Here is a 27988-nt window from a genome sequence, read left to right on the forward strand (position 1 = left end):
CTATCAGCCGGTTCACTCCCCAGATGGCCAAAGCTGCGCTGATCCAAAGCCTGGAGCTTCCTCCAGGTCTCCCACGTGGGTGCAGAGCCCAAGCACTTGGCCATCTTCCACTGCTTTCCCAGGCCACAGCAGAGAGCTGGATCGGAAGTGGAGCAGCCGGGTCTCGAACCAGTGCCCATAAGGGATGCCGGCACCGCAGGCGGCGGCTTTACCCGCTATGGCACAGTGCTGGCCCCCTGCTCAGTTTCTTGTCTGATTCCCCCCACCCCCCGCCAGTTAAGCTTCAGTGGCCAGGAGCTGTCGTCTGAGGGGTTCCAGCCGCTGTCCTTGTGGGTCCCACAGGGCCTGAGGGTGGCCCCAAAGGGATGGAGGGCACATCTTCCCTGGGCACTGGGCAGGAGCGAGGCTGTGTGCTAGGGGGGTGGACCCCCGAGACTGGGGGGTGGACCCCCAAGACTGGGGGGTATAAAAGCATCTCCCGCCTATTGGTGCAGGTGGCTGAGCTACAGGTGGGAGTGCAGATGTGTGCGGGGGCGGGACAGGCCACGGGAGTTTGCAGGGGAGCAGGTGCAATGAGAAGCCGTCTACACGGGCTGAGGATGGGGGTTGGACAGGGAGAGAGCACGGGAAATAAGAGGCGTCCGAGGGGAGAGCAGGTTGTGGGGGCCAGACAGGGGAGCAGGAGACCGGAGAGCCACCGCGGGCCTGGCATCCCACGGGAGCCCACGGGCACTCCAGGTTCCTGTCCCGGCCCCCTCACCTCCTCCAGACTGGACAGCTGGGCCAGCCCCTTCAACAAGGCCATGTGTGCAAAGCTGGGGGCTCTCCGGGGGACCCTCCCAGGGCCAGGCCCCACATTGCAGCAGGGGGAGGCCCAGGCCACCCACTCTGGGCCCTGCCCAGGGAGGAGGCTCCCAGGAGTAAACACCGCCCAGTCCCTGCCCCCACGCCCTCTCATTCCACACCGGCCAGAGTCGCATCACCAGCGCATCCCTCACTCCAGGGCTCCCTGAGGATGAGCCGGGCTCGGCCCTGGGCGGGAGGCCGGCGGCTCCAGGTGGCCCGCGTGAGGGGGACCCTGACCGGTGCCCTCTTTCTCCTGGGCTGTGGGGCCCTCGCCGATTTCCAGCAGGTGGGCTCATTTGCAGGAGTGCCGGGTGTTGGGGGGCCCTCTGGTCCCTGGGGCGAGTGGGTGTGTCCTCCCATGGGCTCACACCCTCGGCAGGGGCAGGGAGGTGGGAGGCGGTTGGAGGGGCAGGGATTGGAGCTCGGGGTGGGGGGGCAGTTGCAGGGCAGCCTGGGGCTCACCCAAGAGCGTGCAAGCTGCTCCCTGTAGGAGTCCAGGCGGGGCTCTTCTCTGGCCCTCTGCCCCCTCCCCCTCCTGGTTGGCCCCCTCCTGCCTCTTCTCTACCCCTTCTCATCTTGCAACATTGTCGCGGGCCTTGGAGCTAGGGGCCCAGTCTTTTCTCTTTGGCCCTGGGACTGTGGTAGAAGCTCCTTGCTCCGGGGTCTTCTTGGCCAGGGGTGGTTCTAGCTCCTTGCTCCGGGGTCTTCTTGGCCAGGGGCGGTTCTCAGGCCCTTCCTTGCAGGGACCCCCGCCCCACCCCCAGCGCTGAGTCAGGGGTCTGGGATTCTCCCGTGGGGGGGATCCGAGGGAGGAGTGGGGGAGGTTCATTAACCCCGTCACTTCCTGCAGCTCTGATAGCGCTGGGGCTGCCTGTCGGGAATGGCCCCCTCGGGCGCCTTGTGTCCCACGGCCTTGCTGCTGGCTGATGTCCAGGCTCCTTGTGCTTTCTGGCATAAATATTTATTCTTTCTGTGGGAAACAAGACAGGCACTGGGGCAGGAGGGGAGCCAGCCTAGCGGGGAGGGCAGCCTCCACCCCGCCCGCCTGCATGGTTTCAGTGCTCGCCTCTGGCTCTTGACCCCAGCTTCCTGCCAACGCAGAGCCCCGGAGGCAGCAGCCCGAGCTGCCGCCAGCCTCCCGGGAGAGCCGGGTCCACTTCCCAGCTCCCAGAAACCCCCAGCATTGAGCTCCTGCCTGGCCAGTGTGCGTGGCGGGCGGGAACTAGCAGATGGAAGTTCTGCCTGCCTCTCGGATGGGATTAATAATAATAATAACAACAACAAACGTTGGTGTTGGAGCGAGCTCTGTGGCTTGCAGGCCTGTGGGACGCCAGGTCCCTTTCCCAGTAGGGTGGAGATGGGCTGGTGGCCCCGGGGAGAGGGTGGGCTGTCCCACTGGTGAGCCCGCTCTCTCTGGTCTGCAGGGTTGGGGGGCAGACTTGGGCACGGGAGCTGGAGCCTTGCTCCCCGCCGTGTTGCATCCCCAGGCACCAGTTCTGCTCCCCTTAGGAGACCACGCCAGGCACCTTGTCCCGTGGCAGGGGCCACCCTGGGCTCCGTCTCTGAGACCTCAGAGGCTCCGTTCGCCTTCTCGGACGCAGGACATCACACACCTGTCGCAGGGCCCGGGCTAGGTGGCCAAGCACTGGTCCAGCCCCAGCCCAGGGAGAGTGGGCTGCTTGCCATCCACCAGCTGAAACTCAGGTCCCCGCCTCCCGGCTAGCGCTCCCCTGGGCAGCAAGGGCCAGCGAGGTGGCTCCCGCCTCCTGCAGCGCCCCCTTCCAAGTGGTCATCTGTGAGGACAGGCCCGGGGGCCGCCGCCTCCCTCCGCCTGCTAGGGCCACCCCCCCCACACTGCTGTACAGGCGGCCACACCCTGCAGGCCCCTGGGTAGGTGGTGGCTGCAGCCAGCGTCAGGGGGAGGGTGTGGCCTGGGGGTCCCCGGGTGTGTAGGTGTCCTCCTCTGCACCCCCTCTAGCTGGTGGGGACCCAGGGCCCACGGAAGCAGGCAGGCCCCGCAGGGCAGAGTGAGTACTCCCAGCCCCTACCCAGCAGGTGGGAGGGCCAGGTGCACACCCGTGTTTCCTGACTCCTGGGCACCAGGGAGTGATGAGAAGGTGGCTTTGCAGTCGGATTCCGAGTTCGGATCCGGGCCCTGCTGCTCATTACCATCCCTCTGACCGAGTCTCGGCGTCTCCACCCGAGGTGGCCAGGACACCTGCCTCTTGTGTAGGAGTGGGGGCTGCCTACCTGCACAAGGGCCGTCACGAAGCACCGTGCCGGGAGCACCCAGTGAGCCAGAGCCCCTAGCCCAGCGCCTCGAGGCCGCACCCTGGCGTGCAGGCACAGTCTGACAGCCCTGCCCACCCCCATCCACGTGGCACACCTCCAAGGCCTTTCTCCTGGGCTTGGTGCCTGAGCAGGGATCAGAGTTTGGGCCAGGGGTGCAGGGCAACGAACCCAGTCCCAGGAGGGGCCAGCTCCCCCACTGCCCTGCAGAGATGGGGACACACAGTCCCGCGGGGAGGGAGGGGAGCTGCGTCCTGAGGCTGCCGTCTCTTCTCCAGGCGGGCACCGTCCTGGTGGGCGGGGACCGACGTTACCTCCGGCCGGAGCCACTGCCTCACTGGGGCGGGGCCAGGGCCCCAGAGACCGTACCAGGTATAGCTCCCGGGAGAGGGCGGGCAGGGCTGCTAGGGGACGGCTGGGGATGGGGCCAGCTCTCTGGACATCCGGGAGCCTGTGCAGAATACCCCGGCCTACCAGGGGGACATCTTCAGGAGCAAGGGGGGAAGCCCGGGCATGGGGCAGCCCAGGGGCACCTGTGGCCCCCCAGGGTCTCCCCCAGGCAGCCGCTAGATCCAGACCCGAGCCCCACCCTTCCGCGTGCCCCAGGCGCCCAGTCACCAGCGGGGTGGAGCTCGGGAGGTGAGGGTGGGAGGCCCCCACTGGGCTCTCTGCTGTTAGCTCAGCTACCCCAGTCCCCCTCCCCCCAGCAGGCCCCTCGAGGAGACGGAGACTGGCTGCCGGGGACATCCTGCACCTGGAGCTGCTGGTGGCCGTGGGCGCCGACGTCCACCAGGCTCACCAGGAGGACACGGAGCGCTACGTGCTCACCAACCTCAACATCGTGAGTCTCTGCTCGGCTGGGGCAGCACCCTGCTGCCGTGCCCGGGGCTGGGACCAGATGCCTGGTTTGTCTGGGAGTTGGAACTCAGCAGGTCGAACCTGGGCACAGGCCCCCGGCTGGGGTTGGCTCGGGGCCGAGGACCGCAGGGAGAGGTGGGAGAGGGGCGTGACTGCTCTTCCCTCCGTCCCCTGCAGGGGACTGGACAGGGGCCGCAGAACGCCCACCGCTCTCACGGCTCTGTCCCTTTGCCTGGGGCCGCCCTGCAGCCCGGGTCTCCCCCAGCGTCCACACAGCGGGCTCAGTCAACGCTGCCGGGCCAGCGGCTGTGAGCGGCACCAGTCCCTCTGCGCCCTAACCCTGGCCTCTCCGGGCCTCTCGCCCCCTACTCAGATCTCCCAGAGCCCCCGCCTGGACAGGCCATCGCTGGCCAAGCACGTGTCTGTCGTCCTTTCTGGCAGGCATCTGTGGGCCTCCCCTCCCCTTGGCGCCTGGGGGCGGGGCCTGGGGAGCTGCTCCCCACTACCATTAGCTCAGACATGCGAGGAAGCAGCCCAACTTCACTGCCACCTGTGACCTAACATGTGTCCCACACGTGAGACCCGGTGCTAGCCGTGTGGCTGGCTCCGCCATGCCAAGGAGCCCACCACGCAGGGGGTTCACCATCCTCCGTGTGTGGAGCCACACAGCACATGACAGCGGCAACCCCCGAGCAAGCTCTGACCGGCTGCGTCTTAGGAACGCAGGAAATTCGTCTCAGCGGGCTCGGTGGGGAGGGGGCGTGGGGGGAGCTGGGAGTGGCACTGCCACACCCCTAGGTGGGGAGGGGGCGTGGGGGGAGCTGGGAGCAGCACTGCCACCCCCAAGGTGGGGAGGGGGCGTGGGGGGAGCTGGGAATGGCACTGCTGCCCCCCTAGGTGGGGAGGGGGCGTGGGGGAAGCTGGGAATGGCACTGCCACCCCTCTAGGTGGGGAGGGGGTGTGGGGGGAGCTGGGAGCGGCACTGCCGCCCCCCCAGGTGGGGAGGGGGCGTGGGGGGAGCTGGGAGCGGCACTGCCACCCCCCAGGTGGGGAGGGGGTGTGGGGGGAGCTGGGAGTGGCACTGCCGCCCCCCCAGATGGGGAGGGGGTGTGGGGGGAGCTGGGAATGGCACTGCTGCCCCCCTAGGTGGGAAGGGGGCGTGGGGGGAGCTGGGAGCGGCACTGCTGCCCCCCCAGGTGGGGAGGGGGTGTGGGGGGAGCTGGGAGTGGCACTGCTGCCCCCCCAGGTGGGGAGGGGGTGTGGGGGGAGCTGGGAGCGGCACTGCCGCCCCCCCAGGTGGGGAGGGGGCGTGGGGGGAGCTGGGAGCGGCATTGCCACCCCCCCAGGTGGGGAGGGGGCGTGGGGAGAGCTGGCAGCGGCACTGCCACCCCCCAGGTGGAGAGGGGGCATGGGGGGAGCTGGGAGCGGCATTGCCACCCCCAGGTGGGGAGGGGGCGTGGGGGGAGCTGGGAGCGGCATTGCCACCCCCCAGGCCTCTCCAGCTTCTCAGGGTACCTTGCCCCCCAGCTGGGGTCTGCTCACCCGCGCAGGACACAGGCGGGGGTCCCCTCGGACCCGCACTGCCCGCAGGGGTGCCCTGGGCCCCCAGCCACGCACTCCCTGTCCCTCCTGTGTGCGACCTCGTCCACACTCACGGTGCGAGTGCCCGGGCAATGCCATCTCTTCCTAGGGCTCTGAAAACCAGCGCCTCAAGCTCACGGCTGCCTCCGAGTATTTTTTTCTAAAGATAGATTTATTGTTTATTTGAAAGTCAGAGAGAGAGAGAGAGAGAGAGAGAGATCGTCCATCCGCTGGTTCACTCCCAGATGACCTCAATGGCTGGGGCTGTGGGAGGAGCAGCATCAGAAGGAGCATTCTAGAGAGGGCTCGTGGGGGCTGTCTCCGCACTGTGGCGGACTTGCTTGCCTTCGTGTGAGCTGGCCTGCACGGGGAGGCCCGGAGGGCGTCTGACCCCCAGCACAGGATCGGCATCTTGCACCCATGCTGGCGGTGGCGTGACCTCTCCTGCCCCCCACCCTGGGGCCCCTGGAGACATCCACAGCCACCTGGAGCCAGCGCGCCCACAGGTGGGCTCTCTCTCCCCTCCCTCCCACAGGCGTCGGAGCTGCTGAGGGACCCGTCCCTGGGGGCGCGGTTCTGGGTGCACCTGGTGGGGATGCTCATCCTGACGGAGCCGGAGGTAGGCACCCTCGCGGCGCCGGGAGCCCTGGGTGGCTGCCGTCCCCGTCCTCCGTAGCCCCCTGTGGGTGCCGCGGAGCAGCCGCCCAGACCTGAGTGCCCGCACTTCCCCGAGCCTCACTGTGCTCGCCCGGAACATGGGACCGCAGCAGGGTTCTGAGCACCAACGCGGGCTCTGTCACCGGCCCCCCAGCAAGGTCCAGAAGTCTCGGCCAACATCACCTCCTCCCTGCTGAGCGTGTGTGAGTGGGGCCGCACAGTCAACCCCACAGACGACTCGGACCCCAGGCACGCCGACCTGGTCCTCTACGTCACCAGGTAGCCAGCTCCCCGTGGCGAGCCAGCGCGCCCGGGACAGCTGCGCCCTCACTCTCCCGCCTTCTGCAAAGGCGGCCCGGGCGCAGGCGAGCACCAAGGTCGCCCTGTGACTTTTCTCTTGCCGAGGTTTGACCTGGAGCTGCCTGATGGCAACCGGCAGGTTCGGGGGGTCACCCAGCTGGGGGGCGCCTGCTCCCCCTCCTGGAGCTGTCTGATCACCGAGGACACGGGCTTCGACTTGGGGGTCACCATCGCCCACGAGATCGGGCACAGGTATGCGCTCCCACCAGCGCCCCAGGTGCTAGCTGAGGATCTGGCCCGGGGTCCCCAGGTCTGAGTCCACCCGAAGAGGCCTCCACCCCTGACCCCAGCAGACCAGGAAGCTTCGGGACATCTGAGACCGCAAATCCAGGCCAGGAAAAGGCAGCAGTGAGACTTCTCCCGCAGCCCACCATTCAGAGCCGCTGTGTCCTCGCGGTTTGTGCCTCATTTCAGTCTTCCCACGCACGCGGTTTCTTATCTGCAAAATCGAGTTTGCTGTGCACTGCCTTGTTATCTGCTTTTGAGTTTTTATGCGTTTTTATTTATTTATTTAAAAGGCAGAGTTACAGAGAGGCAGAGAGAGAGAGAGAGAGAGAGAGAGAGAGAGAGGTCCTCCATCCACTGGTTCACTCCCCAATTGGCCGCGATGGCTGGATCTGGGCTGATCTGAAGCCAGGAGTTTCTTCCGGGTCTCCCATGTTGGTGCAGGGGCCCAAGCACTTGGGCCATCTTCTACTGCTTTCCCAGGCCACAGCAGAGCTGGATCGGAAGTGGAGCAGCCGGGACTTGAACCAGCGCCCCATATGGGATGCCGGCCCTGCAGGCGGCGGCTTTACCCACTGCACCAATTGAAGCGGCAGAGACAGAGCTCCCATAAGCGGGCTCATTCCTCAGACTCCTGAAAAGGCGTGGCTGGGCCGCGCTGAAGCCGGGGAGTGGTGGCCTCCGTCCGGATCTCCCGCGTGGGTGGCGGGGACGCAGCTACTGCAGCCTCTCTGCTGCCCCCCTGCCTGGGAGGGGCTGGAAGCAGAAGCGGGGGCCGGCGCTGTGGCTTCCGTTAAGCCTCTGCCTGTGGTGCCAGCATCCCATGTGGGCGCTACTTTGAATTCCAGCTGCTCCACTTCTGATCCAGCTCCCAGCTGATGGCCTGGGAAAGCAGCGGACGATGGCCCAAGTGCTTGGCCCCTGCACCCACATGGGACACCCGGAAGACGCTCCTGGCTCCTGGCTTTGGATCGGCGCAGCTCTGGCCGTTGTGGCCCGATGGGGAGTGAACGAGCAGATGGGAAACCTCTCTCTCTCTCTCTCCCTCTCCCTCTCCCTCTCCCTCTCTTTGTCTGTAATTCTGCCTCTCAAATAAATAAATAAATAATATATTTTTAAAAATAAAACAGCAGAGTTGGAACTCAAACCCTGGCAGTCAGATCCGGGGTGCGGTGTCCCAGCTGGTGCCTTCACAGCTTGGCTGAACACCCATTTCTCCCAGGTCTCACACAGACACACGCGTGCGTGTGCGTGTGTGTGCATGCGTGTGTGTACCTGAGCCCTAACTTGTTGAACCAACCCCCACGCGTTGGAGACTGGACTGCTCTCGGGTTTTTTCCGTCACGCACCTCGGGCACGCTCTGCTGGTTGCTGGGTTCCTTTCCCCCCGAGTTTTAAATTTTCAGTTTGAACACTGACGGTAAAAACTCACACAGTCCGGAGATTTCCAAAGTAAAAAGTTTCCATCCTGGTTGCCCAGCAACCCCTCTGGGCTGCCGGCTGCAGCAGATGCCACAGCTCCGCCCACAGCTGGGCTCCGCCCACAGCGGGCTCCTCCCTCGCGACCTCCCCACCTCAGCCGCTCCAGGGCCTGCTCTGCCCCCGCCCTCCCACCGCTTAGAATCCCATCTTCAGCTCTGCTGGCGTTTGGAAGCCATTGCCCTCCACTGCTGCGATGCAGTTGTGGGCGTCGCCCTCCCCTGTGCGCGCACGAGACAGGCTCAGGAGGCGCGGCGAAGGCGGGGCTTCATTCTCGGTCTTGCACCATCAGGCGTCTGATTGGCAGGCCGGCCCGAGCAGGTGCAGCCAGCGCCTTGCATCCCAGCGCGCAGGCCCCGCCCCCGGTTTCTGATTGGCTGAGTGCTGTGGGGTATACAATCTCCCCCGACCTCACCCAAGTGATGAGTGACCGCGCCCCTGCCTTCTCTGGCCGGGATCTCCCTAACAGCCTGATTGTCCCAGTCGTGGTCCTGAAAAGGGACCCCCAGGTGTTTGCTTACCCGGCACAGCCCAGTCCCTGCCCATGGAGCCGTCTGGCTGGCACTTTCAAGTCCTTTTGCCATTTATCAACCAAAGCGGGGCACCTGAGGCTGCCCGCCGCACCTCGCACCATTCTCCGGCGGCTGGACCAGGGGTCCGCCTGGATTCCCAGACTCGCAGGCGCCCCAGGGTCCCGAGCCAGTGGGCCGCCCTCAGTGCCGCTCCCTGCCCGCAGCTTCGGCCTGCAGCACGACGGCGCCCCGGGCAGCAGCTGTGGCCCCAGCGGCCACGTGATGGCGTCGGACGGCGCGGCGCCCGCCCGCGGGGTCCTGTCCTGGTCCGCCTGCAGCCGCCGGCAGCTGCAGAGCCTGCTCAGGTAGCGGCCGGGGGGGCGCGGTCCCTCCACGCCTTCCCAACTACCCGGCCGGCCCTCTTTCCAGCCCACCCCCCCGGCCGGCCCTCTTTCCTGCCCGGGACTCCCGCCCAGCCCACCTGCGCCCACCTGCGCCCACCCGCGCCCAGCCCTGCACCCGCCCCACCGACCCGGGCGTGAGCTGGGGTCTTGTCGCAGCGCAGGAGGGGCGCGCTGTGTGCGGGACCCGCCAGGGGCCGCGCCTGTGAGGCGCGCGCCCGAGGGGCAGCCCGGCCTCTACTACGGCGCCGACCAGCAGTGCCGCGTTGCCTTCGGCCCCTCGGCAGCCGCCTGCACCTTCGCCCGAGAGCCTCTCGTGAGTGCCCCTGCCCATTCACAGGCCCCGCACGCAGGGTGCGCACCTGCTGCACTCCAGGCCCGGGAAGCTGGCCCCAGCGCTCCACCCACGCTGGCAGTTGCTTTTCTCTGCTTGCCCTCCCCCCCATTATGTAGCTGGGCCTTGCCAAATGAGGACACCAGCCCCAGGGGTAACCCCGGGCATCCACCTCCCGCGGGCTGGGGTCAGCACACAGGGCTTCCTGGCGTTAAGTGGCCACTCCAAGGGCACCCAGAGCAGGAGGGTGACTGGTGGGGAGAGGGGGTGCAGGGACAGGCACCCCCAGAGACAGACTTCCCCCAGGGCTGCTCTGGCCGGCCCCTTTGTAAAAACTACTAAGAATTATCTCAGAATCTGTGTACAGTGTGTGAACTTCCCACCTGTGTTCTTTAGAAACACAAATGTGTCAGAGTGTGTACCAGGGCACATTTCACCTAGAAGTTCACTTTTCTCTTCTGTATCTAAATTAAACCAGTTCGTGGACCCTACAAGTGCAGTGGGCCCTGGTCAGGGTCTCTGGGCCACCGCCCTGGGAGCAGCATTTCGGCTGTGCCAGGGTGTCCTGCCATCTAGGAGGGACGGCTACGGCAGCCCCTGAGCTGACCACCTGTGCCCCTGTTAGGATGTGTGCGAGGCCCTCTCCTGCCACACGGACCCGCTGGACCGGAGCAGCTGCAGCCGACTCCTCGTCCCTCTCCTGGACGGGACGCCCTGTGGCGTGGAGAAGGCCAGTGGGAAGAGGGAGGGAGCTGGGGGCGGGTGCTCCTGGGCTCTGGGTGTGGCTGCTTCTTCCTGTAGTGTCTGCTTCCAAACCCCACAGCATGCGTGTGTGGGGGCGCCTGTGACCGCCTGTGTGAGGACTCCCTGTGGCTGTGGGGTCCCTGTGAGCACTGGAGGTCCCTGGGGGGGGGCGTCGGGTGCCCTGGGTGTCAGGGCGGGGTCCGTGGTGGGATGATGCGTGTGGGTGGGAGACGGAGCCATCCTTGACTTGCAGTGGTGCTCCAAGGGGCACTGCCGCTCCCTGGCGGAGCTGACCCCCGTGGCGGCCGTGCACGGCCGCTGGTCCAGCTGGGGCCCTCCTAGTCCCTGCTCACGCTCCTGCGGAGGGGGTGTGGCCACCAGGAGGCGGCGCTGCGACAACCCCAGGTACAGCCCGGAGGGGGCACCGTTCCCGTCGGGGTCGGTGGCCGCACCACTCGCCCTGGCCGGCTCTCACCCCGGGTCTCGCGGGCGTTTTCAGACCTGCCTTCGGGGGGCGCGTGTGCGAGGGAGCCGACCTCCAGGCGGAGCTGTGCAACACCCAGGTAGGCTCTGCCACGCCGCCGAGGGTGGGTCCCGGGGAGCGGAGCCTCGCAGGGCAGGGCCCCTGGGAGCAGGTGGTGCTGGGTCCACCAGGACGCTTCCGAGAGACACTAGGGTCGCAGCAACTGCTCCCGTGGCGCATCCTGCCCCCAGAGCACACCTGGCCCCAAGACCCACCCTCCCGGAAGTGCACCGGGACCACAAGACCCACCCCCCAGAACTGCACCAGGGCCACAAGACTCCCCAGGGAGGGCCAGTCCTTTGCCTGCAGACGGAGCAGAAGTCACGTTGCGTAAAATGAACCATTTTGAAGGGCACCGCGGGGCCCGCCCGTCCCCTCCCGGGGTCAGACCTCGGGCTCGCCCATCCTCTCCGCCCCTCCGTCGCACTGCCTGTGTCTGCGGATTTACCATTTCTTCATCCGTGCGGGGTGGCCCTGTGCCGGGCTGGCCCCACTGGGCACATCCAGCTTGCCCAGGTTCAGTCCAGGGAACCGACAGTGCCAGGAGCAGCTTCTCGCTCCTCGCTGCCCCGCGTCCCTCCCAGGTCTCTGGTTTCCTTCTCAGCAGAGACTGACAGGTGCTCTTGTCGCCACGCCATGCCGCGGCCACACCCGTGCTGTCACCGCGCACAGCAGGGCGCCGCGCTGTCTCCGTGTCGGGGCGCCCGCCCTGCCTGTCCTCTGCCTCCTCCCCCAGGCCTGCGAGAAGACCCAGCTGGACTTCATGTCCGAGCAGTGCGCGCAGACCGACAGCCAGCCCCTGCGCCTCTCTCCAGACAGCGCCTCCTTCTACCACTGGGAGGCGGCGGCGCGGTACAGCCGAGGTGGGCTGGAGCTGGGGGCGGCCCCCACCGTCCCCTTGCTGGTCAGAGCGGGTCTCAGGCTGTGGATTCATCCGGGCCGTGCCGTGCCACCTGCGTCTCAGAAATGTGACACGGAGGAGGTGGCAGGGTGCCCCTCTTGGGCAAGGGAGGTGCCGGGTGGGACCTGGGGGGGGGGCTCGGCCCTGACACAGGTTGGAGCCACAGGGGCTGGCGGGAGGAGGGCCCTTGTGGACCATGCCCACAAGGCCACCTGGGGTCCCAGAGAGGCCCCCTGCCTGCCTGCTCCCGCCGGGGTCTCTCATCCCCTCCACCCTCGCAGGAGACGCCCTGTGCAGACACGTGTGCCGGGCCGTGGGCGAGAGCTTCGTGGTGAGGCGTGGAGACCACTTCCTGGATGGGACCCGGTGTGTGCCAAGTGGCCCTCGGGAGGACGGGGCCCTGAGCCTGTGTGTGCTGGGCCGCTGCAGGGTAGGTGTGAGCGCGGGTGTCCTCGGCCACTGCGGCCAGCCTGCCCCCTGGGGTGCTGGTCTGCAGGGGCGCGGCACTGGGGAGGCAGAGCTGAACTTGAGTCAGGCTGGGCTGAGAGCTGCACTCTGGCCTTGGACAAGTCTCGGGAGCGCTTGGAGCTCCCTTCCCGGCACACAGCAGGAGCTGCGCCTCCCGGCACCTCCGAGCGGGCGGGGCTGTGGTGTCGGCCACGACGCCAGCCCCCCGCCGCTGTCCTTTGCACAGACGTTTGGCTGTGACGGTCGGCTGGACTCCCAGCAGGTGTGGGACGTGTGCCAGGTGTGTGGCGGGGACAACAGCACGTGCAGCCCACAGAACGGCTCCTTCACGGCCGGAAGGGCCGGAGGTGAGGGCTCCCCGGCTCCGTCCTGCAGGCATCCCTGCGGGTCTCCCCCCGTGGCAGGCTCAGGGGGGCGGTGCTGCTGCCGCCGGGAGTGGGGTGCCTCAGTGATGGCGGACACCTGCGTCTGTGGGGGGGTGACCCAGCGGGGGGTGGAAGGGACGCCAGGCCACCCTTTGGAAAGCCGTGGACTCTGGCCTCGTTATAAGAGGGCCGACATCATTTGCAAACGTGAGTGCGTCTTGGCATGTGGCGCCCCACGGCGCCTGGAGACCCTGGGGTTGCCTCCTCCTTCCCAGCCAGGACGGCCCCCTCACAGCTGGCCCCCAGCCTGCGTTTTTGTTTGCTTCTATTCCAGAGAGAGAGGGAGGGGGAGAGAAAGAGAGAGAGAGAGAGAGGCGTCCACACAGGCACAGGTAGACAGACAGCACCCCCATCCAAACGCGCACAAGAGCTGGGACTGGGCCGGACTGAAGCCAGGAGCCTCGAATTCCATCCAGGCCTCCCACGTGGATGGTGGGGGCCCGGCCACTCCGGCCAGCACTGCCACCCCCCCAGGGAGTGCACTGGCAGGGGGCAGCAGTTGGGAGCTGGAGCCAAGACTTGAACCCATGCAGCCCGGCTTCTGTCGCCCCCTGTGGCAGGGGCCTCGCTGGCTTTTCTCTGCCCGGCCGGCATGGGTCCCTGTGACTGCCGTGTCGGTGACCACGTGGCGCGTGCTTCCCGCCTCTTGCCTCTCCCTAGAGTACGTCACCTTTCTGACGGTCACGCCCAACCTGACCAGGGTGTACGTGGCAAACCGCAGGCCTCTCTTCACACACCTGGGTGAGCCGACGGGACGAACGGCAGGCTCGGGGGGCTCTCAGACCTCCCTGGGGTGCTGGTTCCCTGCAAAGACTCCCATGGTCAATGTCATCCAAAGCCAGAGGCGTGTGGGGAGAGCATGGGAGGCGTCCGAGCACGAAACCCCACGACTCAGAGGTGTCAGTGGGTGTGCAGTTTTGGGGGGCACGAGCGATTGATGGGGTCACAGCTCACGTGGGCGGTCACCTGGCTGGCGTCACCTTGTGAGGTGTGCCGGCCCCACCCTGGCCAGCCCTAAGCAAAGACACTCCTATCTGGTGGGACCCTCGCACCCCCAGAGAGGTCGGTGTCGGGGCAGCCTGTCAGGCAAGGTGGGCTCCGTGACGCTCGGTGACAGGCGGGCGTGTGAGTGGGGGGCAGGGCGCTGACCCGGGGGCCCTCGGGCGCCAAGCCTGTGTGTAGAGTTCTGGGGGAAGCAGGGACAGCGCTCAGCAGGCGCCAGAGCGGGGCGTGGGGCCCCGTGTGGGGAAGGCGTGTACGTGTGTGTGCGTTGGGGGGGGCACGGAGCCTGTGCATGTGGAGAGCGGGGGTGTCTCCGCGCTGAGTCGCCAGGAGGCCCGGCGGGCTGGGGAAGTGCCCCGGGGCCACCGTGCCCTCCTGCCCCTCCCCCCCAGGCCCCGGGCCGGAGGCGGGCGTGGTGGCCCCCGCGGGGGCGCTGTGCCTCACGTGTGTCGTTGCCCCCAGCGGTGCGGGTGCGCGGGCGCTACGTGGTGGCCGGGAACGCGAGCCTCTCCCCCAGCACCACCCACCCCTCCCTGCTGGAGGACAGCCGCGTGGAGTACAGGCTGACGCTCACCGAGGACCGGCTGCCCCAGCTCGAGGAGGTCCACATCCGGGGACCCGCCCCGGGGGACATCGAGATCCAGGTGCCCGGCCGAGCACTCGCCCATCATTTGTTCCGCCACTCATTCATTCATTCAGTGGCCGAGTAGGGGGACACGCTTCTGTGCCAGGCGGAGAGCCCAGTCCCACGTGCAGGTGTAAGCCCCCCATCCTGGAGCCCTGGGAGAAGGCCCCGGAGTTCGGAGGGTGGGTAAGGAGGAGGCCCCGAGCAGGGGCCAGGAGCCCTCCCCAGGAAGGCTGGAGCCCAGTTTGGGAGGAGCAGGTGCTGCAGGGCTGGGCGAGGGGTGGGCACCCGCAGGCCGCAGTGTGACGCCTGCCTGGGAGGCTAGGAGCGGCCCCCGCAGGGAGCCCAGGGCTGGACACCGATGCCGGGTCACTTAGGCCGTGCAGTGTGGGCAGCGTCCCTGTGTGGAGGATCCCGGGTGGCTGTGGGCTCCCCCAGTTTCTTTGGGACAGAGGCATGGGGACCCCAGAAGGCTTCATGTGGGCGAGTCCTCAATGAAGTGAACTTCCGGCGTGCCCGGTGGGGAGGAGAGAACAGCCTGGGGAGCTTCGTGGGGGCCAGGTCCCAGCGGCCCCCACAGCTGGTGGGATTGAGGGGACAGGGCATCCGCTTCCTGTCCCCCGGTGGCCCAGCTCAGCGGCCTCCCCGTGCCTGCCAGCCAGCGGCCCTGCCAGCGGCCCTGCGGTGTGAACAGACACACGGCTTCCTGAGCCTTCTCCGGGCCTTGCGTGGGGCTTCCCGGTGGGCCTGAGAGTCCCCATTTTAACCAGAGGCCTGTGGTGGGCGGCCAGAGGGGGACGTGGGGACAGGTGCCGAGTGTCGTCTGAAGCCTCATCCCGGCTCTGCCCCCGGGCTGGTTCGGTCCCTTCCTGAGGCTCTCGCCAGCGCTCTGAGGGTCAAACCCAGGCCCCAGCCAGCCCCAAGGCCCCCGGGATCCTGACCCTTCCTGCCGACCCCTGGGCTTCAGCTCCATCTCTGGTTGCACCCCCAGACCCTTGTTCTTTGCCCCATCAATTGCCCTGCTCCCATGGTGCTCCATCCCCAAAACCACACAGCCACTTACCATCACCTGCTGAGTCTCACCCCACCCCCACTCCTAGAGGTGCCCTTGGCTGTGCGGTGTGAAGCGTCTGGCACGGGGTCAGCCCTGGAGAGTGCTGTTGGGCAAAGCCGTACAAAGATGGGGGAGTGAAAAGCCGGAAGGCTTCCTGGGGGAGGTGGCCTAGATGACAAGCCTTGGGGACCCCACAGGACGAGGCCCCGAGCTCTCCGTCCATCTCGATGCAGGTTTACCGGCGGTACGGAGACGAGTACGGCGCCCTCACCCGCCCCGACATCACCTTCAGCTACTTCCAGCCCAAGCAGCGGCCGGCCTGGGTGTGGGCCGCCGTGCATGGGCCGTGCTCCGTGAGCTGTGGGGCAGGTGAGGCTGGGAGGGGGCCGGCCCCCAGCACCACCTGGCCACGCCCAGGTGGCCCAGCCCCCCTGTCCCCTCCCAGGGCTGCGCTGGGTGACCTACAGCTGCCTGGACCAGGCCCAGAACCAGTGGGTGGAGACTGCCCGGTGCCGAGGGAGCCTCCGGCCGCCCGCGTGGCCGGAGCCCTGCATCCCTGAGCCCTGTCCCCCGTAGTGAGTACCGGGCTCTCCCTGGGCTTCCAGGCGGGTCACCCTGGCTTGTGGGGGTGGCTCAGCTGGCGAGGACACAGTGGTACCCCGCCGTCCTGTGTGGGAACCCTGAGCTCGGCGCTCATTGTGAGGGGGAGATGCGCACCCTGGGGGGGCAACAGGGGTCACTCCTGGAGGTAACCGGGGCAGCGCCCTCTGCAATGCCCCCTGTCGGGCACAGGCTGGCCAGCACCGTGGCCCAGGGTCCTCAGGCTCAGGTCTGTCCATCAGGACAGTTCTGCAAGGCCGGCCCCCTTGGGGACCCCCGGGGACACAGGTCTGGCCAAGACCAGGGGCAGAGTTGGCTGGGCAGACCCGCCTACCTCTTGCCTTGTCCCCTGAGCCAACCTGGGGACCTGGCCGGCAGCCTGACGCTCTGCCCCTCCTCAGCTGGGCAGCCGGGGACTTCGGCCCGTGCAGCGTCTCCTGTGGCGGAGGCCTGCGGGTGCGGCTGGTGCGCTGCGTGGAGGAGGCCCCGGGCGGGCGCCTGAGGACGCTGCCCCCGGCCCGGTGCAGAGTGGGGGCCCAGCAGCCGGCAGCAGTGGAGCCCTGCAGCCCCCAGCCCTGCCCCAGCAGGTGAGTGCGGTCACGGCCTCCCCGGCACGGCCAGCACCAAGTCCCAGCGCTCTGAAGTCCCCTCTGGTCTGACCCAGCATCCTGGGTGATGGGTGGTCATGCTGGGGGCTTACAAGCCGTGGCTTCGGAATCCCTTTCTGTCCTGGAGACCCTGCCGGGCTCCCCAAACAGGGAAGGGACCCTGCTCCCGTAGGGCGGTGGGGATGAGGTGAAACTGTGCGGGTGGAGCAGGTGTCACTTTGTCACCACTGTCATCTTGTGCACGGTGGCCTCCGTGTCCGTACTGACCACGGCTTGCTCTGCCTTGCCGTTAGCTTGGCGGGGAGAGGGTGGTCTTGTCCGCGGGGGTACCCCCAGGGCCCTGGGCTCCCTCTCCCCTCTCCCATCTGCCGCAGACATCAGCAGCCACCACTCTTTCCCTCTGCCACCCGACCCGGCCTCAGAATCCTCAACGCAGAGCTGCCACGGCCACTTGGTGCTCAGGGCTGGCATCGGCGGGCGCCCGTCTGCCCTCCTGGGCCTGGCTGTGACTCTGCTTGGCCCTTGGTTTCTCAGCCTCTGCCGTGGGCAGGGAGTGACGTCCTGGGGCCAGCCTTGGCCTCTGGGGGGCGGGAGGGGAGGGCCTGTCCTGCTGCAGCCTGGCCACTGCGCAGGCCAAATGGGCACTAGAGATTCGGACGCTCGGGGAAGAGCCATGAGCTTTGCTGCTTTGGGGTCCCCCTCCCCTGGCGCTCTTGGGTGTCAGGGAGCAGATTCCTGGCCTCCCTGCCCCCCAGGAGCTGGGAGGCTGGGCAGGGCGTGGCGACTGTCCTGTGCCGTCCTCAGGGGAGAGGTGTCAGGCTCCGGCCTGGCCTTGGAGAACGTGACGTGTGCGCAGGGCGCCGACGGCCTGCAGGTGCCCGTGACCGCAGGGCCCTGCTCCACGGCCGAGCAGCTGCCCACCCTGGAGCCCTGTGTCGGGATGGCGTGTCCTCCAGGCTGGGGTCTGGTGAGTGCCCTGGGCGCCAGGGGCTGGGGCTACAGGGCCTTTGTCCGGCTGGGAGAGCCAGGCAGCTCCTACACAGCGGGCTGCTGCCCTGGCCCGAGGGTAAGTTTCCAGCACTCGGGGCCTCCTGGGAGCTCCCGTCGCCCTGCAGGCCAGGCTGACCATTCTCGAAATCAGCCGCTGTGCCAACACCCTCCCTGCCTGCCCTTGCTCTAGAGCCCCCAGCAGCCCCTGACTGCAGACCCCGCCCCCACAGAGGAGGAGCCTGCAGAGACAGAGATGGGGCTTGGGGTGAGGACATGGCCCCGGGGGGTGTGGGGCTGGGAAACCACACACTCCCCCCTCCCCGGCAGCAGGGAGGCGCCCGTGGCCTCTGGGGAGCGGCTGGAGGCTGGGGGCTGCACCCCACCTCCGGCAACAGCTTGTCGCTCTGCCCTGCAGCTTGACACCAAGTCTCTGAGGGAGGAGGCTCCGCCCCCACTGGGCACTGCCAGCCCGGGGACCCGAGCTGCGCCTGTGTGGACTCCTGTGGCCGGGCCGTGCTCCGTGTCCTGTGGGCGAGGTGAGGGGCCGGGGGTCAGCGCTTGGCACCACCTTTCTCAGCCTGAGTTTTGCAGGCTCTGCCAGGCAAGGGAGGTGGCCGGCAGACAGCCCAGAGCACGCGTGCACACGACACCCCACGCACAAGGACGCTGGGCCAGGGCCTCCCCAATGGGCTGGCAGAGAGGAAGAGGGAGCGGCAGCACGATGCTGGTGCCTGGGGGGGGCACTGCTTCCCACCAGCCCAGCAGGGTCACGCGAGACCGCCCAGACAGGCAGGCACGGCTCAGGGAGTCAGTGTCTAGGAGCAGAGCTTCCTGTCTGTCCAGGTTTTCCCTGGGGGAACGCACGTATCGCACAGTGTGCCGTGTGGCTGATTTCCTTAGCAGGATGTCCAGCGAGTGCCTGGCTGTTGTGACAGCTGAGCGTTCCCGGGCGCTGTCCGTCATCCGCTACCGCTCATTTGCTGGTGGACGCGTCCACGTTTTGGCTATGGTGGGGCGTGCGCCTGTGACTATATGACGTACAAATGCCGGCTGTCCCTTCTTTTAGAATGTTTGCCCAGATCTATGTTTAACAAAGTTGTGTCTCCTTATTTGAAGACGGGGAGAGAGAGAGAGAGAGAGAGAGAGAGAGAGAGAGAGAGAGATCGATCTTCCATGTGCTGGTTCAGTCCCCAGATGGCCACAACAGCTGGGGCTGGGGCCAGGAGCCAGGAGCTCCATCCGGGTCCCCCATGTGGGCAGCAGGGGCTCAGCTACTTGGGCATCTTCCACTGCTTTCCCAGGTGCATCAGCAGGGAGCTGGATCAGAAGTGGAGTAGCCGGGACTCGAACTGGTGCTCATACAGGCTGCCGGCGTCACAGGAGGCGGCTTAACCAGCTGTGCCACAGCGCCAGCCCTCATATAGCAATTCTTTAAGATTTGTTACCTATTTGTTGGAGAGGCAGACACACACACACACACACACAGCTCCCGGCCTCTGGTTCACTCCCCCAGTGCATGCAACAGCCAGAGCTGGGCTGGGCTGGGCTGGGCTGGAGCCAGGCGCTCCATCCAGGTCTCTCACGAGGGTGGCAGGGACCCAGCGACGTGGGCCCTCAGCACCGCCTCCCGGGTCTGCTGGAGCCAGGAGCGGGATTCGAACTCAGATACGAGACGCGGGCCCCTTAACTGCAGGGCTGGAGGCCTGCCGTCCACACAGCGGGGGTGCCCACCACAGAGGCACCCTTTGCCGAGCACCCCCGACGTGTGTCCCCTCTTGTGTTTTTTTTTTTTTTTTTGACAGGCAGAGTGGACAGTGAGAGAGAGAGAGAGAGAGAGAGAGAGAGAGAAAGGTCTTCCTTTTGCCGTTGGTTCACCCTCCAATGGCCGCCATGGCTGGCGCACCGCGCTAATCCAAAGGCAGGAGCCAGGTGCTTCTCCTGGTCTCCCATGGGGTGCAGGGCCCAAGCACTTGGGCCATCCTCCACTGCACTCCCGGGCCACAGCAGAGAGCTGGCCTGGAAGAGGGGCAACCGGGACAGAATCCGACGCCCCGACCGGGACTAGAACCCGGTGTGCTGGCGCCGCAAGGTGGAGGATTAGCCTAGTGACCTCTTGTGTTTTTTTATAAGTGACCTCCGGGCAGGCGTCATTAAGAAAACCTGAGGCTCAGAGTGGTGCAGGCGCTCGCACAGCTCCTGAGCGGCCGGGGCTGGTCTACTGAGCTGTCAGTCCTTGCTGAGCCCGCCCCTCGCGGCCTGGGTGGGGGGGTTCTGTTGCTCCCTGCAGGCCTCATGGAGTTGCGTTTCTGGTGCGTGGACGCCGTCCTCAGGACGCCGGTCCAGGAGGAGCTGTGCGACTCGGCAAGCAAGCCTAGGGACCAACGTGGGGTCTGCCAGGCCGCCCCCTGCCCTGCACGGTGAGCGGGTGGGAGGCTGAGCAGGGGGAGGAGCCCCACCTCGGCTGCGGCCTCCCGCAGAGCGCTGGCCTTCTTCCTGCAGGTGGGACGCCCGGGCCCTGGGCCCGTGCCCGGTGACCTGTGGAGAGGCCCGGGTGCCGCTGGCGGTGCGCTGCGTGAGGCCCGACGGCGGGCGCCTTGTGCCCCTGCCTCACTCCAAGTGCTGGCCGGCGCCCCAGCCGGACCCTTTCCAGGACTGCAGCTCAGAGCCCTGCCCCCCGAGGTGCGCCCCTTCCCCGGGAGCCAGGCCTGCATCCTGGCCGCGCCCTCACCTCCGAGCCCAGCCCCCTGGCTGCTCAGATCAGGGGGTCGTGTGAGCAGCCTGGCAGGGGACCTGGGGCGCCTGGGCGCAGGGGCGGAGGTCGTCTCCTGCTCTTCCTAGCCTGTGCTGCGCCCAGGCGCTGGGGGCTCGGTGGTAGGCAGACCTTGCCCGGGGGTTTCCGGAGCTCACAGGGGCGCAGGCACCTGCAGTTTGGTACAAAGTAGCAAAACGGGTGGGAAGGGAGGCTGGGCGGGCTGGTGGACCAGCCCCGGGACAGTGTCCCTTGTGAGCCTGACGCTCCCCCCCTCCCCCCGCCTTGGACACAGCTGGGCGGGCTGGTGGGTCAGCCCCGGGGCAGCGTCCCTTGTGAGCCTGACGCCCGCCTCTCCCACCACCCCACCGCCTTGGACACAGCTGGGCGGGTTGGTGGGCCAGCCCCGGAGCAGGGTCCCTTGTGAGCCTGATGCCCCCCCCCCCCACTGCCTTGGACACAGCTGGGTGGGCTGGTGGGTCAGCCCCAGGGCAGGGTCCCTTGTGAGCCTGACGCCCCCCCCCCCCCGCCTTGGACACAGACTCTGCTCTCTGCCTTCAGCCTCCTCTCTGAGAAATGGGTTTGTCTGAATGGTACCAGGCTGGACCAAGCCTCTTGGGAGAAATCTAAAGGAGACCCCGAGAGAGAACGCTCCCGCCTGGCTCTGGCCCCTTCCCGATCCAGGAAAATGGGAGCCGGCTGGTCAGGAGCCCCCCGAGGGGCTGGCCCCCCTCTGACTGCGCTTCCCACAGGTGGCGGTACCAGCTGGCGGCCTGCAGCGTGAGCTGTGGGGGCGGGGTTGTGCGGAGGATGCTGTACTGCGCCCGGGCCCGCGGGGAGGACGAGGGCGACGAGGAGATCCTAACGGATGCTCAGTGCCAGGGGCTGCCTCGCCCAGAGCCCCACGAGGCCTGCGGCCTGGAGCCCTGCCCGCCCAGGTGAGTCGCCGCACGGGGGGCGGCACAGCCGTGGGCGCAGGCTGAGCGAGAGGGGGCACCCGTAGGCCTGTGGTGTGTCCATGGTGCTGCCCAACCAGATTCCTGGGCAGACTCGGCTGCAGGCTCGAGGTCCCAGAGAGGGGTCACTGGGGCGTGGGCGTGCGGCTGTTGTCCCCAGGAGGACGCTGTAGGGGAGGGGCTGGGTGTGAGAATGCCTAGCTCATCAGGACGGCGCTGAGGCAAGACAGAGGGTGGGCGTCCGCTCCACCGCGTCTCCACCGTGGCACCTGCCTGTCTGTCCCCCCTGGTTTGAAAGAAATCTCTATTGCAGATAAGATCTCACTTCAACTTTTTTTAATTTTTTTTTTTAATTTTTTTTTTTTGACAGGCAGAGTGGACAGTGAGAGAGAGAGACAGAGAGAAAGGTCTTCCTTTGCCGTTGGTTCACCCTCCAATGGCCGCCGCGGCCGGCGCGCTGCGGCCGGCGCAACGCGCTGATCCGATGGCAGGAGCCAGGTGCTTTTCCTGGTCTCCCATGGGGTGCAGGGCCCAAGCACCTGGGCCATCCTCCACTGCACTCCCTGGCCACAGCAGAGAGCTGGCCTGGAAGAGGGGCAACCGGGACAGAATCCAGCGCCCCGACCGGGACTAGAACCCGGTGTGCCGGCGCTGCTAGGCGGAGGATTAGCCTAGTGAGCCGCGGCGCTGGCCTCACTTCAACTTTTTAAAAAAGATTTATTTATTTGAAAGGTGGCGTTACAGGGAGGCAGAGACTAAGAGAGAGAGAGAGGGAGAGAGAGAGGTCTTCCATCCACTGGTTCATTCCCCAGTTGGCCGCAATGGCTGGAGCTGGGCCGTTCCGAAGCCAGGAGCCAGGAGCTTCTTCCATGTGGGTGGCAGGGGCCCAGGGACCTGGGCCATCTTTTACTGCTTTCCCAGGCCACAGCAGAGAGCTGGACTGGAAGTGGAGCAGCCGGGACTCGAACCAGCGCCCATATGGGATGCCGGCACTGCAGACTGGGGCTTTACCCCGCTGTGTCACAGTGCCGGCTCCTCATTTCAATTTATGTATTCATTTTTAAGATTTATTTATTTGTTTGAAAGGCAGAGTGACACACAGAGATATCTTCTATCTGCTGGTTCACTCTTCAAATGGCCACGATAGCTGGGGCTGGGCCAGGCTGGAGTCAGGAGCCAGGAGCTTCTCCCATGTGGGTGGCAGGGGCCCAGGGACTCGGCCATCTTGTGCTGCTTTCCCGGGCATGTGCGCAGGGAGCTGGATCAGAAGCAGAGCAGCCGGGACTCGAACCGGCGTCCTGATACAGGATGCTGGTGTCACAGGCAGCAGCTTAGCCCACTGCAGCACAGCGCCAGCCATTTTCTTGTGGACTCGAACCCTGAACTCATCGAGATTTGCTTAGAATAGGTCTCAGAGCGGCAACCACGCTTCAGTTTTCGGAATCCTTAAGCAGCACCCCCGTTTCCCCTTCGCCGTGTCCCACATTCGTGGGTGCGCCGGAGTCCAGGTCTGGATTGCCACCGGCTCCGGGCAGTTTTCCCAGCGTCAGCCCCTGCACCGAGCTGTCTCCAGGCTCGTAGCTGTGGGGTCCGTGTGCCGCCCTGGCACGGCCGTCTCTTGGTTGCTGGGCTCTGCACATCACTGCTAGAGGTGACTGGGGACTTTTACCAGAGTGTGTGCACCCACACAGGAGCCTGACTGCCTCTCGGGGGTCACTGTGGCTGCGCTGGCCGCCTTGCTGTTCTAGAACATTCCAAGGATGCTCCTGACTCAGCACTTCCCTCCCTGCTGCCCGGGGCCTTCTCTGGCTTCCGCTGCACGCCTGGCGGTCCCAGGAGTCCTCCCGCCCCCGCCCCGGGTGGCCGCCCTACTGCACTGTCCCGGGCAGCGTCCGCCAGCCCCCGACACCTGCTCTGTTCCTTCTGGGCTAGCGGTTTCTCAACCAATCCTGCCTCCGGGGACGTCGGCAGCTTCTGAGAGATGTTCATTGCCGTGGGCCTCTGGTGGGCAGGGGCCAGGTGCCCAGGACGGCCCTGCATGAGAGAAGCTTCCGGTTCCTGAGTGTGAACGGTGCTGAGACGGGGGGTCACGGCAGGGTCACTGCCACCTCCCCGGTGCCCTGCAGACCAGGCCGGCAGGCAGCAAGGAAGCGTCGTGAGGGCGGCAAGGGGTCGTGGTGGAGACCCCGGCCCAGCGCAGGCTGCCTGGGTTTATGTCCAGCTCTGCAAGAGGCCGGTCTGATTCCCACGTGCAGGGTGGGCGGGTGGCACCTGTCCAGGAGGAGGAGATGGGGTCGAGTGGGTGCCCCTCGGGGCAGTGCCGTCTGGGGCATCCCAGCCTCTCCCTCCTTGTGCAGGTGGAAAGTCGCGTCCCTGGGCCCGTGCTCAGCCAGCTGTGGCCTCGGCACCGCCGTGCGCTCTGTGGCCTGCGTGCAGCTTGACCAAGGCCAGGACACTGTGGTGGACGAGGCGGCCTGTGCCGCTCTGGTGCGGCCCCAGGCCAGGGTCCCCTGCCTCATCGCCGACTGTCCCTACCGGTGGCAGGTCAGCTCCTGGACAGAGGCAAGTGTGCGACTGCCTGCTGCGGCTGGGGCGGGGGGGCTCCGTCTCCTGCAAGGAGGGGAGGGGCCCCCAGCAAGGCCTGGAGCCCAGGGGCAGCGGGGCCCTCGGAGGCCGTGCGGTCTGGAGAGACGCTGGATGATGAGGCGCCAGTCCAGCGGAGGTGAGCCCAGGCCGTCCTGGGCCGGGCACCCCACAGGGCACCCCCGAGGCGAGGGTGAGCCGCAGCCTGGAGCAGGCCCAGAGCAGAACAGCTGCCCCCCACCCGGAAGGAGCCTGTGCCTCTGGGCCAGGTGGACGTGAGACTGGGAAGAGGCCAGGGCAGATGTGGTGGCCGACGGGGTGCAGACAAAGGCCCCTCCCTAAGGGTGGGAAGGCAGAGGGGCTGCGAGGGTGAGTTAGAGACCCTGGCTTAAACCTCCGCGCCCGCCACCTGCGTGACCGGCTCAAGCCGACCCCGCTGAGCCTTGGCTCTCTGTAGAACAGAGACCCCGTGTGCCTCCCGCTCTGTGCAAGGGCGACGCGGGCTCCCGACGGCCGAGGTCGTCCTCGGCGCCCACCGCTGCTTCCCTCTCTCCCCACAGTGCTCCGTCTCCTGCGGGGCGGGCGTCCAGCGCCGGCATGACGCCTGCCTCGGCCCCCAGGCCCAGGCTCCCATGCCTGCCGACTTCTGCCAGCACTTGCCCAAGCCAGCGACGGTGCGGGGCTGCTGGGCAGGGCCCTGTGTGGGGCAGGGGCCGGCCAGCCCCGCACCCCACGAGGAAGCCACGGCTCCCGGCCAGGCCACAGCCGCTGGAGCTGGAACTGCACTGGAGTGGCGCCAGCCCCGGACCCGCCTCCCGCCCCCGGCTCCCCAGCCTCTGGGGCACCTGCCCGGACCCCAGGGAAAGCTGGGGGAGTCCAGTAGGTGCCCTCCTCCTTCTGTGGGGGCGGCTGGCTCTGGGGGTTGGGGGGTCCCTGGGGTACATGCGCTGGGCCACTGTCAGGGCCCACCCTCTCCTGCCCAGCAGAACGAAGCCTCACTTTTGTTAGCAGCCAGGGAAGGTAACTCAAGGTTTCCGGGGCAGGAACCAAGCCCACGCATCCCCGCCTCCTCCGTGGGCGCCCGGAAGCAGCCCTATTCCACGCAGCCTGCCCGGCCCAGCCGCCCTCGCCTCCAGCCCCCTTCCTGGGCCGCTCACCTGCGTCCCCTTGGCCCCCAGGTGCCTGCGGCCGACAGCTCCTGGAGCCGGCAGGAACCATTGACCTGCGAGGCGCCCGGCAGGGAGACTGTGCGGTGGCCCTCGGACGGCCCCTGGGCGAGGTGGTGACCCTCCACGTGCTGGAGAGCTCCCTGAACTGCAGCCTTGGTATGTCCGGGCCGCCCGAGCGACGCCGCCCACGGGCCCCATCCAGGCTGGGTCGCTCCCCCCGTGTGCCCGCCGCTCGTCCTCGTAGCTTTCTCCCGGACAGCTGAGGCTAGTGGGAACTAACGCCACGGCCGGTCCTCAGAGCCAGTTCCTGGCCAGTGTGGGATGGCTAGGACTGAACCTAACCAGGGTGCGGCGTGTGCCGCCCCAGAGTCGGAGTGCCTGCCCCTCATGCTGCTGCTCCCCAGGGGACATGCTGGTGGTCTGGGACCGGCTCACGTGGAGGAAGACGTGCAGGGAGCTGTCGGGCGCGACTTTCGTCTCCTTGAGCAACACCCTGGTGGTGCAGCAGCGCCGTGCGGGGCCGCGGGGCGGAGTGGTGCTGCGGCACGGGAGCCGGCCTGCCCCGCAACCCTACCGAGGTACGGCCGGTGCCGGCGTCTGCCCTGGTCCTCGCAGGGTGGTGGAGTCTGGGCGGGGCCAGCCCCAGTGGGCGGTGGGCCAGACAGGCAGGGAGCCGCGGAGACGGATGGGACCTGGGCGTTCTGGGTCTGCGCCCGTGGCTGGCAGGAGGCTCTGTCTCCCGGCCACGCAGCCAGAAGGGTGGCCGTAGGACCTGGGCCACAGCACGGCCCCTGCCCCACACCTGGCCTGTGGCACTCAGCTCCTTCAAGGCCCCTCTGTGAGCGGCTTCCCCTCACCCCTGACCGGGAGGGGTGTTGCCCTCTGCCCATGGCCCAAGCTCCCAAGGGTGCCTTCCCAGCCCAGACCTCAGGAGGAAGCCACGCCACAGGGCCCCGTCCCACCTGCCCTGGGCCGGCCCCACAGCACGGGGGCTGCCGGGTGGTTCTCGCTGCTCCTGCCTTCCGGGCCTCTCCGCGCGCAGGAGGCCAGGCAGCTGGGGCTCCTGGGGACGGCAGTGGGTGCCAGCGCCGGAGCCCCTGGCTGCGTCTGGTTCAGCGCTGAGCAGCCCCTCGTGCGGGCCCCCCCGAGCGCTCAGAGGGTCGCGCCCTTTCTGAAATCACTCGGCCAGGGAGTGGTGGGGTGGGGTTCACGGGGAGCTTCCTCCTGGGGACCCTGATCTTGGCACCGCACCATACTGTCCCGCACGGCTCCGTGGCTGCGAGCTGCCCTGGCCTCTGGCATCGGTGCTGTCCCTGGGCCTGCTGTGTCCCCGAGGTGGCCCACCCCAGCCCACCCACCTCTGTGCCCTGCAGAATGTGACGTGCAGCTCTTTGGACCCCGGGGGGAGATCGTGAGCCCCTCGCCCAGTGCTCATGGAGGGCGGGCAGGGGGCTGCCGGCTCTTCATCAGCGTGGCCCCGCAGGCCCGCATAGCCATCCACGCCCTGGCCGCCGGCACGGCCCCTGGAACCGAGGGAGCCAACGCCAGCGACATCACGGTGAGACCACTAGGGCTGCCTGTGGTTTAGGACAGCTGCCCCCAGGGTGCTGGGCCGGGGGACCCCCTGAGTTGGCTTTGGACCAGAACCCTTGAAGCCAGTAGCGCAGGGATGGGAGAAGGGAGTTTCCTTCAGCAATGCGTGTTTCTGGAGCTATCCGCACGAGTGAAAAAAGAGGAATTTTCAAAACAATTTATCATTGTATTTGAAAGGCAGAGAGAGAGAGAGAGAGAGAGAGAGAGAGAGAGATCCCATCTGCTGGTTCCCTCCCCAAAGGCCCCCAGTCTGGGCTGGGTCAGGCCAAAGCCAGGAGCCTGGAACTCCATCTGGGTCTCCCATGGAGGTGGCAGGGACCCCATTCTGAGCCATCACTGCTGCCTCCCAGGGTGCACGTTAGCAGAGGGCTGGAACAGGAGCGGAGCCAGGGTCAAGCCCAGGCGTTCTGATACAGGACTGTGGGTCCCGCGCAGGCGTCCTAACCACTTCTAAAGGCCCTTCCTGCAGTGGACTGCAGGTCAGCCGGGGGTACAGCCTGCCAGAAAGTTGAGGCTTTGTGTGCTCTGGGAGGCTGGAGCTCGGCCGGCGAGGTGCCCACTCCCTGGAGGCGGCTGTCTGGCCTCTGGAACTGGACACATCTGTCTGGGATCCAGCTGTGGGATGCTGGCTGTGCATCCTGGGGAAATGGGGTAACTTCTCTGAGCCTCAGTTTCTGGGGAGGATGACAGTGCCCCGATGGGGCCCCCATGGGGGTTCAGCGCTGTGCCTGCCACCTGCCACATGCACGCGTCCCTGTGTGCTGGCTGGCCGTCACTCCAGCTCCTCCTCCTGGGCTGCCCCTTTCTCCCAGATCCGGGACAGCCACAGCTGGAGCACCACAGCCTTCCGTGGGCAGCAGGTGCTCTACTGGGAGTCCAGGGGCAGCCAGGCCGAGGTGGAGTTCAGCCAGAGCTTTTTGGAGGCCGGCGCCAGTCTGCGAGGCCACTACTGGACCTTCTGATGGAGGGTGCGGGAGGAAGAGGGACAGCGGGACCTGGACACTCGGCCCTGGCTGTCCCCCCCCCCCCGCTCATCCCCACGTCGGCCGCTGACCTGCCCTCTACAGAGTGGGTGTCCGGCCTTGCTCTCCGACAGCTTTCTGGTCTTGGGAGGCGTCGGCTGGAAGGCGAGCACACTTTGGAAAAGCCGTGCCAGCCCCCTGGGAACCAATAAACAAAACAGACCAAACACGGTGCCTGACTGTTTGCTGTACGTTACCTGCCCGAACCTTGGCAAGGTGGGGTTTTCCTGGCTGTGACTGGCTCCATCCTGAAGCCAGCAAGCCACTCGCCCACCCAGGGAGGGCAGGAGAAGAGTGTGGAGTCCGGACTGGGCCTGGAGGCCGGGTGCACCTGCTGCACCTGCCAGTGCCGAAGCCCCACCCCCATGCTAGTCCAGGTGGGAGGATCAGACGCCCAGGTGCCAGGGCCACCAGGCCCCGCCCCCGTGCCAGGG

General features: G+C 67.0%; 1 protein-coding gene and 1 long non-coding RNA gene across 4 annotated transcripts; one reads left to right on the forward strand and one right to left on the reverse strand.

The window, feature by feature from the left end:
- LOC138845615 (uncharacterized) lies at positions 1–8950 on the reverse strand. Its single transcript, XR_011382824.2, has 3 exons — positions 8817–8950; positions 1680–1816; positions 1–136 (listed from the first exon to the last, which is right to left on the reverse strand). It is a non-coding gene; the product is annotated as an uncharacterized LOC138845615 (long non-coding RNA).
- ADAMTS13 (ADAM metallopeptidase with thrombospondin type 1 motif 13) lies at positions 128–27983 on the forward strand. 3 transcript variants are annotated; one of them, XM_070058662.2, is made up of 31 exons: positions 128–1132; positions 3414–3507; positions 3843–3976; positions 6110–6193; positions 6386–6510; positions 6637–6783; positions 9032–9172; positions 9368–9524; positions 10168–10272; positions 10540–10691; positions 10786–10849; positions 11546–11672; positions 11992–12140; positions 12405–12525; positions 13264–13344; positions 14068–14249; positions 15518–15653; positions 15730–15859; positions 16286–16471; positions 17297–17459; positions 17673–17747; positions 17898–18018; positions 19770–19899; positions 19982–20161; positions 20984–21169; positions 23545–23749; positions 24331–24649; positions 24949–25095; positions 25344–25517; positions 26313–26497; positions 27345–27983. In XM_070058662.2, exons 1-31 carry the CDS (start codon positions 1016–1018, stop codon positions 27492–27494), a joined length of 4467 nt encoding a protein of 1488 aa, XP_069914763.2. In that variant the 5' UTR covers positions 128–1015; the 3' UTR covers positions 27495–27983. The 3 variants fall into 3 exon arrangements, with proteins under 3 accessions (XP_069914763.2, XP_069914772.2, XP_069914782.2); XM_070058671.2 differs by having other exon boundaries at positions 3846–3976; XM_070058681.2 differs by lacking the exon at positions 17673–17747.
- The last annotated feature ends 5 nt before the right edge of the window (positions 27984–27988 follow it).

This window comes from Oryctolagus cuniculus, chromosome 1 (genome assembly GCF_051225735.1).
Source record: "Oryctolagus cuniculus isolate XC-2025 breed Fujian yellow rabbit chromosome 1, ASM5122573v1, whole genome shotgun sequence".
In the NCBI taxonomy this organism is placed as follows: domain Eukaryota; kingdom Metazoa; phylum Chordata; class Mammalia; order Lagomorpha; family Leporidae; genus Oryctolagus; species Oryctolagus cuniculus.

Bases quoted from the DNA above. Each gene is read 5' to 3' on its own strand.
- ADAMTS13 (XM_070058662.2), top strand. From the start codon at position 1,016: ATGAGCCGGGCTCGGCCCTGGGCGGGAGGCCGGCGGCTCCAGGTGGCC. The intron at 9,173-9,367 runs GTAGCGGCCGGG...GTCTTGTCGCAG, and splicing joins CAGCTGCAGAGCCTGCTCAG to CGCAGGAGGGGCGCGCTGTG. The intron at 20,162-20,983 runs GTGCGCCCCTTC...CGCTTCCCACAG, and splicing joins TCAGAGCCCTGCCCCCCGAG to GTGGCGGTACCAGCTGGCGG.